At 46.2% G+C, this 16,237-nt stretch overlaps 1 protein-coding gene across 5 annotated transcripts in view; it reads right to left on the bottom strand.

Moving 5' to 3' along the window:
- The window catches only part of LOC107380851 (neural cell adhesion molecule 2), a 328,429-nt gene that overhangs the window by 65,186 nt on the left and 247,006 nt on the right, over positions 1-16,237 (bottom strand). For all 5 annotated transcript variants that reach the window (XM_054743024.2, XM_070544152.1, XM_070544149.1 and 2 more), the window contains exons 6-7: positions 7,722-7,839; positions 2,080-2,249 (exon numbers count right to left, since the gene is read on the bottom strand). In XM_054743024.2, the coding sequence (XP_054598999.1) occupies positions 2,080-2,249; positions 7,722-7,839 (288 nt within the window). The remainder of the gene's footprint in view (positions 1-2,079; positions 2,250-7,721; positions 7,840-16,237) is intronic.

Below are 16,237 nucleotides of genomic sequence, written 5' to 3'. Positions count from 1 at the left end.
GATTCAACTTCTTTGTAGTTATCAGTAATGTGTAAACCAATCAATCGGTCTAAAAACGACAAATTGCTCAGTGCAAGCCTGGTTAATACGTCTCCGTCTGCGTCAGCACCGAGACACGCAACGCCATCAGCAAAAGGGCTCTCCGCCGGGCTCAGAGGGTGACGGAGACCGCAAGCCTGTGATTGGTCAGGACGCCACTTCCTGTACATCCGTCACCAGCACCGCTGTGGCTCCGGTGAAAAGTACACAGATATTTAGCATTGGACCAGAACAGATAGAAGAACACATCGCAGAAAAAGTCAGACAATATGAACGTTTATTCCCCCGCGACTGTATGAGTACAAAATACGGAGCAAACGTGGACGGAAACGTCGGGAAATGTGGGTTTGAAGGTGGCGACCACATGAAGAGGTGGAAGAGGATGAAGGACAGATTTGTCTGTGTTAAAAAGTTTCTGAAACATGTAAACACTTTAGTAAATACACCATCGTGTACCGGATACACGAGTTATGGTGGCAGGACACCACAGAACAGCGCTACGCCCTCTGCTGTCCTGGCGGGGAATTGCTGTGCAACGCTCTGCTGCCTGGACACAAGTTGGTGTGTGAAAACCTTTCCGACACTCCGTGGGCGTCTCTCCGTTGTGGAGCTCAGAGAGAAGTATAAACCAGGCTGAAGTCTGACCTCACCAGGGAGAGATGAAGCTGGTATGGTGGAAACAAATCTGAGGGCTCAACTGTCCAGATCCACATCCGTTCACGTCCGGACCCGGTTAGGGTTTGGGGTAGGCCTCTGGTCTGTCCTGAATTCACTTATCATTACGACACTAATAAACAGCACCAACAGGACTGAAGACAGCCCAGGTGGGTCAGACCTGCTCTTGGTGCTGATGAAGGGGTTTGGGTAAACAGCAAACACGTTTTGACCGACCCTTTGGTTTGACGGGCATAAAACAGCTCTTCTTCCCCGCAGAGGCGAAGCGGAGCTCCACAACTCCTTCATTTAAATGTGCATTCTGAACCACGAGCCTCTTGAAGGGTGCTGGTGACTGGAGCAAAGTTCTCCACACACATATTTATTTTCATGAGCAGAAGATCAAATGGATCGGTGAGAAAACAGCCAGCAGGTTTATGAAAATATAAATTGAAATTTTTTATGAGAGGTGCAGCAAAAGAAATATGAAGCAATAAAAGAAATCTTTCTATTGTGGATGAATAAAGAGGAGCTGCAGCTGCCGGGGTGAGGCTGAGGGCCACGCCGGCTTCTGATGCGTCTGAAAAACTGTTTTGTGCGAAATGGAAAAGTGAACGTCCTCATCATAAAAGTTTATGGGTCCACCTAAAACACCGCAGATGAAATGAACAACACCACTACACCTGGGGTGGCTGCAGCCGCACCGGAAAACTGATTTTAATTCAAATAAAAAGTTTCCTGTTTATAAAGTCTTTTTGGTTTTAGTTTGTCTTCTCCACCGTGGAGCTGACGTAGATGTCCCATCATGTTCAACAGCCCAACAGATAAGTCAGACGATGCACTTTTTTTATTAAAACGCTACTTTAGACAACCCATCCACTTGACTTTGCCTCGGTGGATGATCTCTGAACACCGGAAACGGATGGATGCTGTTTTTTCCAGCGGCAGCACAGACCCAACAGGTGCGTTTTCAGTCAGGTCGGCTTTAGTTCCTCACTGGAGGCTCGTGCCCTACAGAGCAGCTTCGTATCAGTGCGAGGTCCCGGAGACTCTGAGAGTTTGAGCTGGTCTAACAGAGACTCTAGAAGGTGAATCTTTACATTTTCTACGGCACCAGAGCCAAAATCCACGTCTCTTCTGACACCAAACGAGTTTCCTGTTTTAGTGTTCACGAGGCTGTTTTAAACATCATCACTACAACCACTGTAGGCTATCGTGTTCATCAGGTTCTGCACTGATGGCGTCTTTTCTGTGTTGTACACTTTAAAAGTTGCATCTTTTAAAAGTGCGTTTTGGCACCTCGTCGGAGCATCTGGTCCCATCTTTAGTGTAAAACTGGTGTTTCTGTAGAGCGACGCCATGTCTCAGTGAATGTCTCCAACTCACCAAACACTGTGAGGAAGAGCTCTCGTTCCTGTGCCCCTGCCTTGTTGGAGGCCTTGCAGGAGTAGGCTCCTCCGTCGATCTGCCGGATGTTGCGGATGGTCAACATGCTGCGCCCGCCTTCCAGCCTGTTGAAGATGAACTTCTCCGACGGCTCCAGCTGCTGCCCTTTCCTGCAGCAAAAAGAAAACAGCAGCGACGAGTGAGGAGAGGCGAGTCTGCGCCATTAGGGTGACAAATACAGCCATGAAGCAGAGGCAGACGGGCTGAAGTTTGTTAGTCTGGAGCATTCGCTGAGCCATCAGAGTCACAACGGACCAGAGACATAAAATCCTCTGATTGTTTAAAACAAAGCAGACATGGTTACTCTGAGCCAGCGCCTGACGCCTCCACACAGGTTGCAGCACTTCCTGAACGAGCCTCAGGAGTTCACATCGCACTCTGAGGGGAGAAGTAACCTGGAAATAAAGGCTAAACTCCTCCTCGTCTAAATGTAGGCTGCGGAGCTTAATGCTGAGAAGCAGGTCAGCTGACTCCCCCGCTGATTTATTTGCAGCTGCTTAACCAGCCGGTTAATCTAGAAGGTCCTGATGAGATGTATTACTTTGGGGGGAAATCTGACGGTTCTCCCTTCCTTACTCTGATTTCAACAAGCTCTCTGGTGCTTTTTACACCGGCTGTGTGCTAGCTGAGAGAGAAAAGAGATTAAACCAAATGCCGCGCAGGCGTGCACGATTCAGATTTATTACTATTATTATAACTACAGGCTTTGTTAGAAACAGCCTGAGTGTTTCATCATCTGGTTCAGCGTGCAGCTGGCTGTGTCCGGACTAAACCTGTAGTTACACAGGTTTAGTCAATTTAGGGTGTCAAATCCTCTTCAGATGCACATTTCTGCTGCACAAAGCTGAGTTTAAATGGAACAACTGGAGAAAACAGTCTCAGAGCAAGCTTCTACTGAGCTTCTAGAGCTTTGAGCAGAACCAGGTCCATCCTGAAGCTGTCTGTACGTCTCAGACATGCATCTCTAGTCACTTAAGACCAAATCATCAGCATCCATACAGAAAGGTTTACCCCATCATGTCCAGATGGGTCATAGGTGCAGGGAGAAGAGAAGGATGCCTAACACAGACCCCTGAGGAACTCCCCAGTAAAACTCAGATGAAGGCACGACTCAACCCCTGCAGCTCTGAGCCAGTCATGCCTACCCACTTCTCCAAACGGGTAACCCTCTTATTTTGTAATTTAGTTTTATTTATGAAGGATATTCGGTTCATTCCCACCGAAGTCTAACGGGTCTTTCTCTGGAGTCGTTCATGTTTTTAATTCCAATTCTTCAGGAAATCCACTGGTCTGAATTTAATCAGATACAGTAAACAAACAAGAGAAATACTCGTACAAGCAGCTTTTTACAATGATGATCACGTCTATCTTAACTCGCTGACGCTTAGCGTCTCCTGCTGGATGAAACGGCAGCCATGTTTATTTAATTCCACCACAGAAAAAAACCTTGTCCGTCTCCGACGGAACACTGTGAGATGGGCTTCTTCTGTTTTCCAGAATAACAGCGTTGGACCGTCTCGCTGCATCTGAACTTTCTCTGACCAGACGCTCTCACATGCTGCTTTGATGTAGATTTTCACCTCGGCTGCAGGAATCGATGGGAATCCTTTCGATCCTCAGTTGTTTGTGGAATAAAAGAGAATTCATCAAGGATTAAAGTGTAATCATCTAACCAGTGGCCCTAATGAAAGGTTCATGATGTTCTCCTAAAACAGACTTAATGTTGACATTTTCCAAGCATTAATGGTACCTAAAAGGAAACCGTTACACGCGTATGAACTCATTTTAATTTCCAATAATAAAAACGGTTTCAATTTGAAGAGTAAGAAAAATGAACGGACACATTTCCATCATGAGGTTCCTACCGTCTTCAGCTCGATTCAGTAAATAACGACGCCTAGTTTCAGGATTCTCCGGCTCTGACTCATAAACAGAAATGGAGAAGCTCAGCGGTGAGGCTTGTGGCTCGGAGCAGAGCGGGAAAAGCAGGGAGGATAATTGAACGTCGGCGGAGGAAACACCAAAGCCAAGCAATAATAACTCCAGCAGCCAAAAAGGAAATGAAGAGACGCTTCATCTTTAGGGCGGACGGTCTCACAGCGCTGAATGTCATTACGCTGACTGACTGCTGACAGCTGGTCCATTACCAACACGCACGGTGGACGAGGTGAAGCCTCACCAGCAGGAGACACGGAGCAGCGTGAGACCAAACCAGGAACTAAATTGGGTTGTGATTTGTTGTTTATGTCAAAGCTGTTTCCATTGTTGCCATGGAGACAATTTGACCTGGGGGGGTATGCGGTAGAACCGGAATGATGTTCCCTCCCAACAGAAATGTCTGCTCTCCAGAGTTCAGGCCGGCTAAGCTAAGTTAAGCTAAACCTAAGGACTCTATAAGCTGGGCTGTTCTGAACCAAACCCAGAAGAATCGTTGGGCCAGGTGAAAGACACCATTGGTTGGTTATTTCACCAGAAACGATTACCTGGACCTGGGATCAGCTGAAAGTGGGTCCAGCTGATGAAGTTCTGCTACATTAATGTTTGTTCCCAGTAGCTTGGTGGATTGTAAGGTTTCACATTCCCATAGGAACAACCAGGAACATCGACACATCCTGGCCTTTTCTACACTTTAGCTCCACAGATCTGGTGGTACCCTGGACCTTTTTACCTCCAGAGAGACTGTTGGAATCAGCTGTTATGATGTTAGCACAGAGGCAGCCAGACCTTTCTATGAGGAAACCACAATGGGGACTACTTAGAGAACCCTAACCCTAACTATGGAGATGGGAGCTCAAGAACCAATGTTTCATCAGATCAGGGACTCTAGGACAGACATCTGGGAGATGTGATGGTTGGACTGGATCTCTGTATGCTGACCAACACAACCACACTCATGTTTCCTTGTTTTATCAACGGCAGCGATCAGAAAGTGTCAACACCATGTTGTTGACACAAACAAGCATGCTAGCATCACTCTGGTGGACTATGACTCTGAGCTGTTTGGTTTGGACCAACTAGAACACACCAGCTCCCAGCTTTAGTCCGTGAGGCAGACACCTTGTCTACTTTTAAGACTAGGCTTAAAACATTTTTATTTGATAGGGCCTATGGTTAAAATCTGATGTTAGCCTAGATCTGGACAAGTGGGGGAGTAGAGGGAGGTGGAGTGTACAGTCGGTAAAGACGACTCTCCCTTGCCCTGCCTCCAACATGCCTCCATCTAAAAGGCTAGGTTATCCAGAGTTATCTCTGTAGTTATGCTGCTATAGGCTTAGACTGCTGGAGGATATACTGACCACTTTCCACGCTAGACTACTTTCTTCTACAATCTGCTCTTTAACTGTGTTGTTTCCTGCTATTTCAGCTGTTTTTATTTTTTCTCTAAGTGTTTTTCTCCCCAGAAGAAGCTACAATGATGTTCTGCTGAGCTGTGGTGGCCTCGTGGAGGGGGCCATCATCTAGCACACTGCTGCTAACCACTTAAACATTCTCCCTCTCCTGATAATAACTTTTTACTCTCTTTGACACTGAATGTGCTACTACTAGTTTATCCGTTTAATTAGAGATTCACTAGGATAAATACAATAAAGTTTATCTCTCACCAAATAGAATATTTACTAAGAAATCACAATGTAACCATAGAAACACTACTTGGTAAATACATTCAGCCAGGCAATATTACCCACTGTGCAAAGACCTAATTTGGACGTCCTACAGATGTGGTCTGGACCGACAGACTTAATATAGACATGATCTGCACCTCCATGCGGCGTTGACTGTTTGCAGGGTAGCGATTCGTTAGCCAGAATTTATTGTAGGAAAATTCAATAAACAGTCCAAACTGATGTTTAACGTGACGTATCTGAACCATAACAGGCATTTACATTTCAGTGGTAAAAACAAAACCCATTCAGCGTTTGAATTGCACCAAAAGAAAAGAAAAGACACAAACATTTGCACGTAAATTCTTCCAAAAATTCAATACACGGCTTTTGAATATCGATATATCACAGGAAAAAATATCGAGATACGTTGCCATATTGATATTTTCTTACACCCCAGTATAGAAGCTACGCTAACAATGTAGTCCAGGTTTTTAAGTTGTTCCATACATTCTCCTGCCCTACATCTAAAACCATCTCAACTCTGATGTGTCTGGACATTTCTTATTATTGATGCTGATGTCGACCATCAGTGATGCCCCATCCAGCTCCTGTCCTACAGAAATCCAGTCCTCTGTTTCCACCTTTTGATTCCTGGCCTTGAGCGGATCTCAACTATAACGTTAGAAAGTGACTGTAATAGAAAATAAATGTTTCCATGTTTCAGAAGAACAACAGGGAAGCACTGGGACCTCCGGTGGAATCCTGCTGGAGGGATTCCAACAGAAGCTCAGGTGCATGGAGCTCATCATGGTTACCTGCTGAGTGGGTGCAGGATAATTACTGGATGCTGAGCAGAAAAGAGGACAGCAGGGTGTCAAATCCTCTTCAGATGCACATTTCTGCTGTCGCTGTTAACCGTGTGATCTCCTTGTGGAAGGTGAGGGCGGATTCTACATCCCTCCTTTAGAACTGGTTAATGATATTTCTATTATCTATTACTACTACCCTAACCCTACCCACCAGTAGTACTAACTAATACTAACCTAACTGTACACATCAGTAGTATTAAATAATAATATCCTAACCTTACACATGAGTAGAATGAAATAATACTAACCTAACTGTACACATCAGTAGTATTAGCTAATACTAACCTAACTGTACACATCAGTAGTATTAGCTAATACTAACCTAACTGTACACATCAGTAGTATTAGCTAATACTAACCTAACTGTACACATCAGTAGTATTAGCTAATACTAACCTAACTGTACACATCAGTAGTATTAGCTAATACTAACCTAACTGTACACATCAGTAGTATTAGCTAATACTAACCTAACTGTACACATCAGTAGTATTAGCTAATACTAACCTAACTGTACACATCAGTAGTATTAGCTAATACTAACCTAACTGTACACATCAGTAGTATTAGCTAATACTAACCTAACTGTACACATCAGTAGTATTAGCTAATACTAACCTAACTGTACACATCAGTTTGCAACTATTTCCAGAACCAGTTATTTTAATGTCAAATACATTTTCCAACCTAAAACCTACAACCAGTTGGGAATGCTCCTTTCACCTACACTGAAAGTGGTTTTCCTAGTGTGGAGGAGCAGATTTAACTTCCACAGAGCCCTCATTCCAACTACCGCTAATGGGATACTGGAGCGTCGACGCTGCTTGGACTTTATCGGCCTACATCAGTGCTGAATCTCACTAATGCTCTTGAGGCTGAATGGAAGCAAATCCTTCCAACCAGGCTTCAGAATCGTATGGAAGCCTTCCCAGGGGAGTGCATGCTGCTATAATAGCAGATTACTGCTGGTGGTGGTGAGAACGGACCCGTGCACCGCCATCGCCTCGGGGGGCTGCTCAGACTAATTCTCCATTTGAGAGCTTCACGTTGTTACTCTTCAAAGTCAGAGTGGTCTGTCGGAGACGGCTTTTTGTGAAGGACCAGTTACCTGTGCCATGTGACCAAAGGATCAGGAGACCCAGATGTGATGCAAGTGAAGGTGATGGATTCCTGGTAGTCGGCCGTGGCGTTGAAGGCCGGCTGGAACACGGACAGCACCGGAGGGACTGCAGACACAAAACCAGAATGGAGAATCAGCCCGATCGTTAATGAGACCAATTCATACTGAAAGCTTTTCTGCAGGGTTGACACTTTAGGATGTGTGTACGTTTTACAGAAAACAAAAGGATAAACAGGCATGGACCGCCGCTGCATGTGCCGGTGATTCCCGCAGGGATTTGAAACGACACTCTGACCCAGCCTGGCTGAAAGCACCACGATGCGAAACAATTATGTTATTGTCTGTTTGTGAAACGCTCGGCTTATTCCACATAAAGAACGGGAGACAGAAAATGTGTTTGAACATCAAAAACAGCTGTACCCTCTCAGGAAAACAGCTTTAATCCGTCTAACTCCAGGTGCTGCAACGTCTTCTTCAGCTCATTTCTGCAGCCTCAACAGAAGCACTTTCAGGTGGGAACATGAGCTAAAATAAACAAGTCCACCACAGATAGGACACCTGTTTAATAGAGCCAAAGATTTCTGCTGCTTGTGTTTGTCAGCAATAAAAAGAACGTAACCGCCCATCAGAACAGAAGCTCCTCTCAGGAAGAGAAGCTTCAGCTTCATTAGTAAACGTTCTTTCACCCAGTCAGGTCAGCACTAGATACAAGGTCTGGAAACATAAAATAAAGACCTTTCTAGAAGTTAGAAGAGGCCCTTTTGGACATGGAGTTCCAATCCAATCCAATCCAATTTTATTTATAAAGCGCATTCAACAAGGCATTACAACCAAACAAGGCGCTGTACACTAAAAAAAAGTTAATTAAACCGGCGTTATACAATCATGTTGAACACAGATAAAAGATAAAAAGGAAATACAACAAAATTCCCAAAACTAACAGCTAAACATCAATAAAACACAGGGAGAATGAAAAATTTGAAAAACATTTTAAAAAAGAACCTCAATAATACGGAAGTTGATATTGTGAATTCCATTTTTAAACAATGCAGTTGTAAGTGAGGTTCATAATTATGTGGTATCCAGAGTTGCTCATTCAAGAAGAAATGTTTAGCATTTGCTGCCTTCAAAAGGACAACAGTTCTCCTGTTGCTCCTCCTGTAGACAAACTGCTAGGGTGGACCTGTTAGGTTTAACACCGTCAGCCTAAGAAGGTCCAAGTCTGCCTTGGATTTTTCTAAAGGTGCATTCCTGTCACAACTTTTCCAAGAACCCTTTTCCGAGGCAATCCTTGACCACAGGAACCAGGGTCAAACACATCCTCGGGTTAGGAATTAACCCCAGAAACAGCCCTGGTAGGAAGCATCAATTGGAAATGTACCCGAATCCCCCCCCCCCCCCATCCCACTGGGGCGGTTTTCCAGGGTAAACGTCTAGCCTGGGGTGGGAAACGATTCCTGATTTCCGAGGTGTAAATGTGCCTTTTGAAATTCCCGGGGAACATCAGAGAGAGAATGGGAGAGCCCTCACCAGCAGCAGGACATTGTAGTTGTAAATTTATGTAGGAATTGGCATGCATGATACGCCGTACGCGTGCTAATCTCCCCCAACAGCAGCACGGTGCAACAGCGGAGGTCCTGATGACTTTATCGAGGGTACATGGTGAGAACTGTCAGCCACACACACGGCGTCCCTGTCAACTAATCACACAGGACTGCAGGCTGTCATTTTATCAGTCAGCAGGAGGAGGGCGAACCCAGAGCAGCCCCCCCGTTCCTGACGAGGCAGCGACAGCTTCATGGCACCAGGATGTTTATGAAGCATCTCAACCCATTTCTCACGCCTGTATTTACGCCGCACCTCAGCTCCCATTACAGCTGCTCGGCTGCCACCCTGTCAAACCTCAACAAGCGATTAAACGTGTTTGTTGCAGCTTACTGGTGATGTTGCTGCTGCTGCTGGGAGGGAGGCATTGATAATACCCTAAATGGACTGGGATTTAGATAACGGGAACACTTGAGGCTCCATCTGGACCGGTCCTTAACGTTCTTACTGGGTATCGTGTGTGCTCCTTACTCTGGGAGTGGACATTCCCGTATCTATCTGTAGGTTGTTTAAACGATCCAGTCGTGTCTAAAAAGATCAATTGGACTCGTGCTTTGATGCTGATCCATTTATGTTTCAGGGTTTTCTAGGAAGGACGTGATTCCACGTTAAGTATGCAAATGAAGTGAAGGTGTGAATAAACACACCTGTGTGAGGGCTTTCCACCATAATGGTGCCAGTAGATCAGCGCCGGAGACAAAGGACTCAAACCAGGAGGTATTTCACACCATGGAGCCGTAACACTGTGACACTTAAAATGCATCTTCCAGTAAAGTTCTGACGACATCACGCTGATGTCACCGGAGTTTCGGTGGTGAATAACCAAACAGTGGAAAGGCACGGTCTGTAATGTTGAGCTAAACAAAGTAACGCCTCTCGGAGGTTTTTTGTTGTTGCTCTGGCTCACCAAAGAGTCGGTGGCAGGACCACGCCGGATTTCTGCTGCTAGATGCAGCCATCCTGGAGATTTCATTAGCAAGCACTAATCCAGCCCGGCGGCTCTTCTAGGCTGACACACGTTGATCCAGCATCCAGCCAGCTGTGAGCACTGGGAACCAGCTCTGGTTTTCTCAAAGCATTCTTTAAAATGTCTCACAAGGACTCTCGGTTTTCTCGTGTGAGTTGCAGAGCCAAACGTCTTCCAGTAGAAAGTTTCGAAGGCTACTTTTGACTCTAAACAACCCCCGGCTTGTTAAGCACCCCTCTAGACGCCGTAGTCAACAAACACAGGATGCACGAGGTCTCTCTGGGAGGGCTGGGAACCCAAAAACACACAAAAAGCTCAATAAATCAGAATATGTCACAATTTGCACAATCTAATGATGGTAATAACATGCTGTCATAGTAATGAACGTGTTAAATGCTGTATGTTGTGTCTTCATCACGTCGCCATCCCTCCTGTACCAGTGAGACTTTAGAACATTTCAAAAGTCAGACGCTGGTTTACTACAGAATCCTTCATCATTTCTCCTCCTCTCTGCACCGTAACGCCTCTTAAGTGGTTTCTTTAAAAGGCCTAAATGTGACTTCTGGGTCAGATAAACCACATACTAGGACTGAAGCACCACTAGCTTTACTCTCGGCATATTAACTTTGCCCTTTGGGAGTCCCACAGAGGAAAAGTCGTCCTACCGCTGCTCCGGAGGACACAACGCAGCGGGGATGTGTCAGCTCCGCCTACTGTATCTGCATAATGAGATCTGATTACAGCGCGAGCAGAATCAGGACAACGCAAAGGCTTATTAACACCAGGTGACAGCGCCAAAGCTCCTGATCAGATGTTATTATCTAAATAATGCATCTATGTGCTCGCCGTACCATTACAACACATTAGGATGAGCCAGGATTAACCTCAGAGCAGATGTAATTATGTTTACCTCCTTCCACTCTGCTAACGTCAGACCACAGCAACTTTCTAAATCTAGCTAATTACAGACGTCTGACTGCTAATTACATGACATTAAAGGCAGAAAGTGAATGAGACGCGGCTTCAGACATCCCAGCAGAAACTCTCACCGTTTGGTAAGAAATCTTGCTGAACAGAAATGTTAAAGCTGATGCCTGTGTCTCATTAAGGTCACCCTAGTAACCATCAGTGGGTCATTGGGGTCACCATGGTAACAGAAACACCTGTGCCTCCTTACTGCAGCTTTGATCAGACAGGAAACAGAAATGTGGAGAGGAACATAAGTCACATAAAAGGTAAATATTGTATCGCCTGAGTTGGAGCCCAGCACCATGGACAGCGGCACACCAGGTATGTGTTTCCACGCCTCCTCCCTTCTGATCAGGAGTCACCCTGATGACCCCTAAGGAGTGGTGCTCCTTAAATCGCCGAGGCTGCCAGTGACTCAGCGGGTTCGGATCTGTGCTGATGCCCCAGGTCAGTCTGACTGGTGATGCGAGTGATCCTGATAGTTTCTGGTTTAGGTATGTTTAATGTCTTAGAAGACCACCGATGTGTATGTGGTTGTAGTGTTCGTTAGCTATGCTACCACTTAAACCACCTGGTGTTTCAGCTCATCTAGTTTTGGTGGAACAATCATTTAGCGGTGAAACTAAATTCCTTCTGGGTTATTTTTAGTTATTGTTGGCGGATTTAGCCTAAAGGCATGTCTGCAGGTTTGTGTTTGTGAAGAGCTCCGCCTCTTCCCAGGAGAACGCCCCGTGGTAAAATACATCCTACACTCACACACGTCTTCTTTATGATGAACCTCCTTCACCTGTTATAATCTGATGTAGATGTGGGTGAAGCTTCTGAAGGTCAGACATGTTGAGTGTTTCCTGTTTAGATCCAGCCGGAGAACACCTCAGTCCTCCAGCAGCAAGACACATCGAGCAACAAACTACACTTTCATGTATGAACGTTCTAAAATCGGCATTTGGTCTGAGTCTAAAGAGTTTTCTCTAAATCTCCTCCTCAGGTTGCAGATCCTCAGATGGAATTATCAACCTGTTCAAAGACAAATGTTCTCAAGTGTCACCAGCGCTGTTCTAACGGGTGGCGAGCTGAAGTTCATCCTGGTTTAAACAGAGCTGTTGTGGGTTTTAGGGAGCTTCAAAGCTTCAGCAGAAGCTTCCAGTTTGGATCAGAACCAACGCTGAAGGTGCTCGTGGCTGTTTAATGAAGCGGTGCTGTGATGTTCAACCTCCACGTTTAGCTCTGTGAGCTCAGAACAAGCCTCCATCGAGGTGGAGGAAACCCACCAATCCCAGTCTGTCTGACGTGATAACCAGTGATTCCACAGCCAGCAGATCTCTGTTCTCCAGTGTCCTCCTCCTCCTCCACCAGCAGGCCCGTTAATGAGACTCGCTGCCAAGCTGAGAGACTTCAAAAGAGCAAATCAGCAACGGGCTTCAAGCGTCCAAATGAAATCTGGCAATGCTCTACACGAGTCCTTCATGTATTAGTCATGTCCTGAAACTTCAGAAGCTCGGTGGAGATCGTTTCATTCCCACAACAATGATGTTGTAAAGGTGTACAGCCTGCCTGCGTGGACTGTTTTGATAGCAGCTACAGGGTCAGAAATGTCCTGATGAACGTCCAAAGCTCTTTGCTGAAATGTGCTTTAAGGGTTCCTCTGGTTAACCCTCAGAGCGGGAGTCCACCATGTTTCTATTTATGATGAGATCAAACTCAGGTTTGGACTTTAAATGCTCGTTGGGATTCGTGTCAAAGAAACTCCATTTAGGAGATCCTGAAGGACGAGCGGTTGTTTCCACTGACAGCTAGAGAAAAGAAAGCTCCAGAGGGGCGAGCTTTTGAACCTTCATCCTAAATAAACCTGGAAAATTCTTCTAAAGCCACTTCTGATGGAATCTCAGCACCCTGGTGTCAGGTTCAGTAGATTGGAGACGGGTTAGGGTTCATTAGAAAGACACACTGAGAAGTGGAACTGTTAAATATTCCCAAAAGTACTTCCTTAAAGTTCCAGGATGAACGTGTTAGTGGCGTAGGGAGCGAGAGGCTGTGAGAATGGACGTCCAAAAGGTGGGTCCTGTGTGTCCTCCATGAACAACCCTGTCCCAGGATTCTTTGTGTCGTTAAGTTCATTTTGTTTTTGCAAGTTCTGCTGATTGTCATATGGGTTGCCATGGTTACCAGGTTAGGGCAGCAACAAACGATTATTTGGATCATCGATGGGTCGGATGGGGTCTCGACTTGATTAATGGGATTAAACGGGAACATTTAAAAACTGCTAAGGAAACAGTTTTTCTCTGCTTCCTTTAACAACTGAACACGATTAAAACAACACACTGTCACCTAATTATATCAAGTTAAACCATGATCAGTAACATTTGATGTATTTCATTAGCATGTTCAGTAGTAGCTACTGGAAATGCTAAAAACATGGAATTTCTCCTCCGGGGACATGTCCCCCCGTCCCCCTGGGATTTTCGCCTATGGCTGGAGCGCTGCTTCGATAGTGCGATACCCTCACAAGGAACGAGTAAGATATCAGACAGGTTTGATATTCATGATTACTGATCAGGAGCTGGTTGTGAGGTCACTTCCTGTAACCCCCGTATACTACACGACGCAAAACTCACCCGACCTCTAAGATTCTCCCACAAGAGGAAAATCAGCTCAAAATGGGCCAAAAATGTCACTCGTGGAGGTGGAGGAGCCTTAACGGGACGGAAAAAGCCGAGCCTGAATTCTCACGCCTGGCTTTAGGAGAAGGACCCGACCTTCGTGGACAGGGTGGGATACTAGGATCAGCTACTGAGTACTTCATCTACGTAAAAACAAAAAACTAGTGGTATGATTGATGTAATCAATACTTTAAAGTACATATTCCTAGTTACTAGCTGTTGCCTTTACGGGGCTCGGGGTGTAACTAACACCAACCCGTTACTCTGACCGGTGAGGTGCGCTGGTGTCTCTGCTCCGCATACATCTGGTTTCATTAGATTCCACACTTGGAGATAAGAAGACGGGACCGAGCAGGCAGAGGTGTCACAGAGAGAGGAACTCCAGACGTCTGCAGAGCCGGGACGCAGCGCATGATTACATTAGCAGTTACCTAGTTATGTCAACTAGCCACCGTATCACGTCCCTCTGCCTTTTCTTCTCTTCTTCGCTAACGTGCTGCGGATGAAAGCCTTTCATGACTCATCTTTGGTTCCTTCTCAGATAACGTTCTGCAATCTTTCAGACGCCCAGCTGTTGTGCCCTCAGGTTTATTAGCCATGCAGTGGGTGGCCTCTTCTCCGCCACACTCCCTCACTCTCATCTACGGCACGCTTTGATGATACACAGGAGTCGACGGCTCCAGCGGGTCAGTGCAGCTTCATTTGCTGGATGTTTATGGGTAAAAAAACTCCTTTTATCAAGTGACTCATTAATATTCATGGCTTTACATAGGGGGAAGTATACAGGAAGCTATTACAGCCCAGGGTTTTACATAAAATGATGTTCTGCATGGCTGCCAATGCTTACAGACAAGCTACATCAAAGGAAACGTGGCTTATCAATGCTACTAGCTAAGAAACAACCCGAGTATCGCCCACTTCTCATGTCAGGGCTTTAGTAGACGAATGAAACGCCCAGAGCTCCTGAGTCTGCAGCTCACAGTCGTTGTGTAAAGTTCACCAAGTGCTAGAAGGAAGTCCTCAGGGTGTTAAACACCTTTCAGTCACCAGCCAATCAGATTTGGCTGCTCCAGCTCGTATCCCAGGCGCCTTGTGTTGGACCAGAGCAGCAGGTGGGACGGTAGGTTAGATCCACAGGGTGCTTCATTTGAAGGCTGAAAGGTTCAGAACAACAGTCCAAAGGCCCGGAGACATAGAACCTGCTGTTCCTCTGGGAGGAGCTGCTGCTGGATGGACGAGAATCGTTAGAAGAGCTCCGTGTTGCAACCCCGAGGGGTGAAGACCAAACATCATCACCTTCCTCTTCTGGGAGTCATCAGACACAGACTCTGTCCTGCCCCGCTCCACCGTCTCCCACGGCAACACAACACAACACAACAACAAGCTATCAGCAGCTGATTGATAAAAGCGGAGGTCTGTAGCACTCATGGAGGCCTCTGAGCCAGCTCCTCCATCTCCATCTGCTTGTGTTTGATTCTCTGGTGGCACTGGAGGGTCACTCTGAGAACGCTCAGCGACTCACGCTCCATCCACTCCAGAAGTACGACCAGAGACGAGTACAAATGCTGCTGGAGTGACTTTTGATCAAAGTCTGCGGTAAAGGGAATAAATAGCTTTTAAATTCCTGCCTTCCACAAACAAGAGCCGTGATTTAGGGCCGGAGACGCTCGGCCAGAGGGACGGTTGTTCCCAAGACCGGAGCTGTCGTCCTTTTATTCAGATTCATGACAGCTTTCTGTGGTCCTTCAAGACAAAAGGCCAAGATAAAGTCTCTCTGGGACTGCGTGTGTCTCAGAGGACACAGACCAGGTGTCCCTGTGAGCGACTGTCCCTCAGACCAGGTGTCCCTCAGACCAGGTGTCCCTCAGACCAACCGTCCCCCAGACCAGGCGTACCAATAAAAGCGTCCCTCACAGCCTGAGCTCGGCGAAGCGTCCACATGGCGAGGGTTGCGTTGCTGCAGTAATGGGCGGCGCCTCGTTGAACAGGCTTGTTGGATCTTCTACAGACGTGAACTCAGTGCTCGGATGAATCAGCTCTTTGGGCCAAGGTGTGCTCTGCTGTTCCAGGTGAGACAGAGTTAGGAATAACAGCTGCTGGAGCCTTTCACATGACGCCCACGACCATCCCAGTATCTCGGAGTCTCCAGGGAGTCCACGTTCCCACATATTGTTATTTATTATGATTTCCAACCATGTTAGGGAATAAAGAGAACATCATAAAGTAAACCATAATCCAGCTGGTTTAGTCCCAGATCTTCTGCAGGACTAAAGGTCAGCAATCGGGTCCAAACCAAGTGAAGC

The sequence above is a fragment of the Nothobranchius furzeri genome, chromosome 14 (assembly GCF_043380555.1).
Source record: "Nothobranchius furzeri strain GRZ-AD chromosome 14, NfurGRZ-RIMD1, whole genome shotgun sequence".
Lineage (NCBI taxonomy): Eukaryota > Metazoa > Chordata > Actinopteri > Cyprinodontiformes > Nothobranchiidae > Nothobranchius > Nothobranchius furzeri.
The sequence above is the reverse complement of the archived record's forward strand: the minus strand, read 5'-3'. Positions and strand labels throughout refer to the sequence as shown.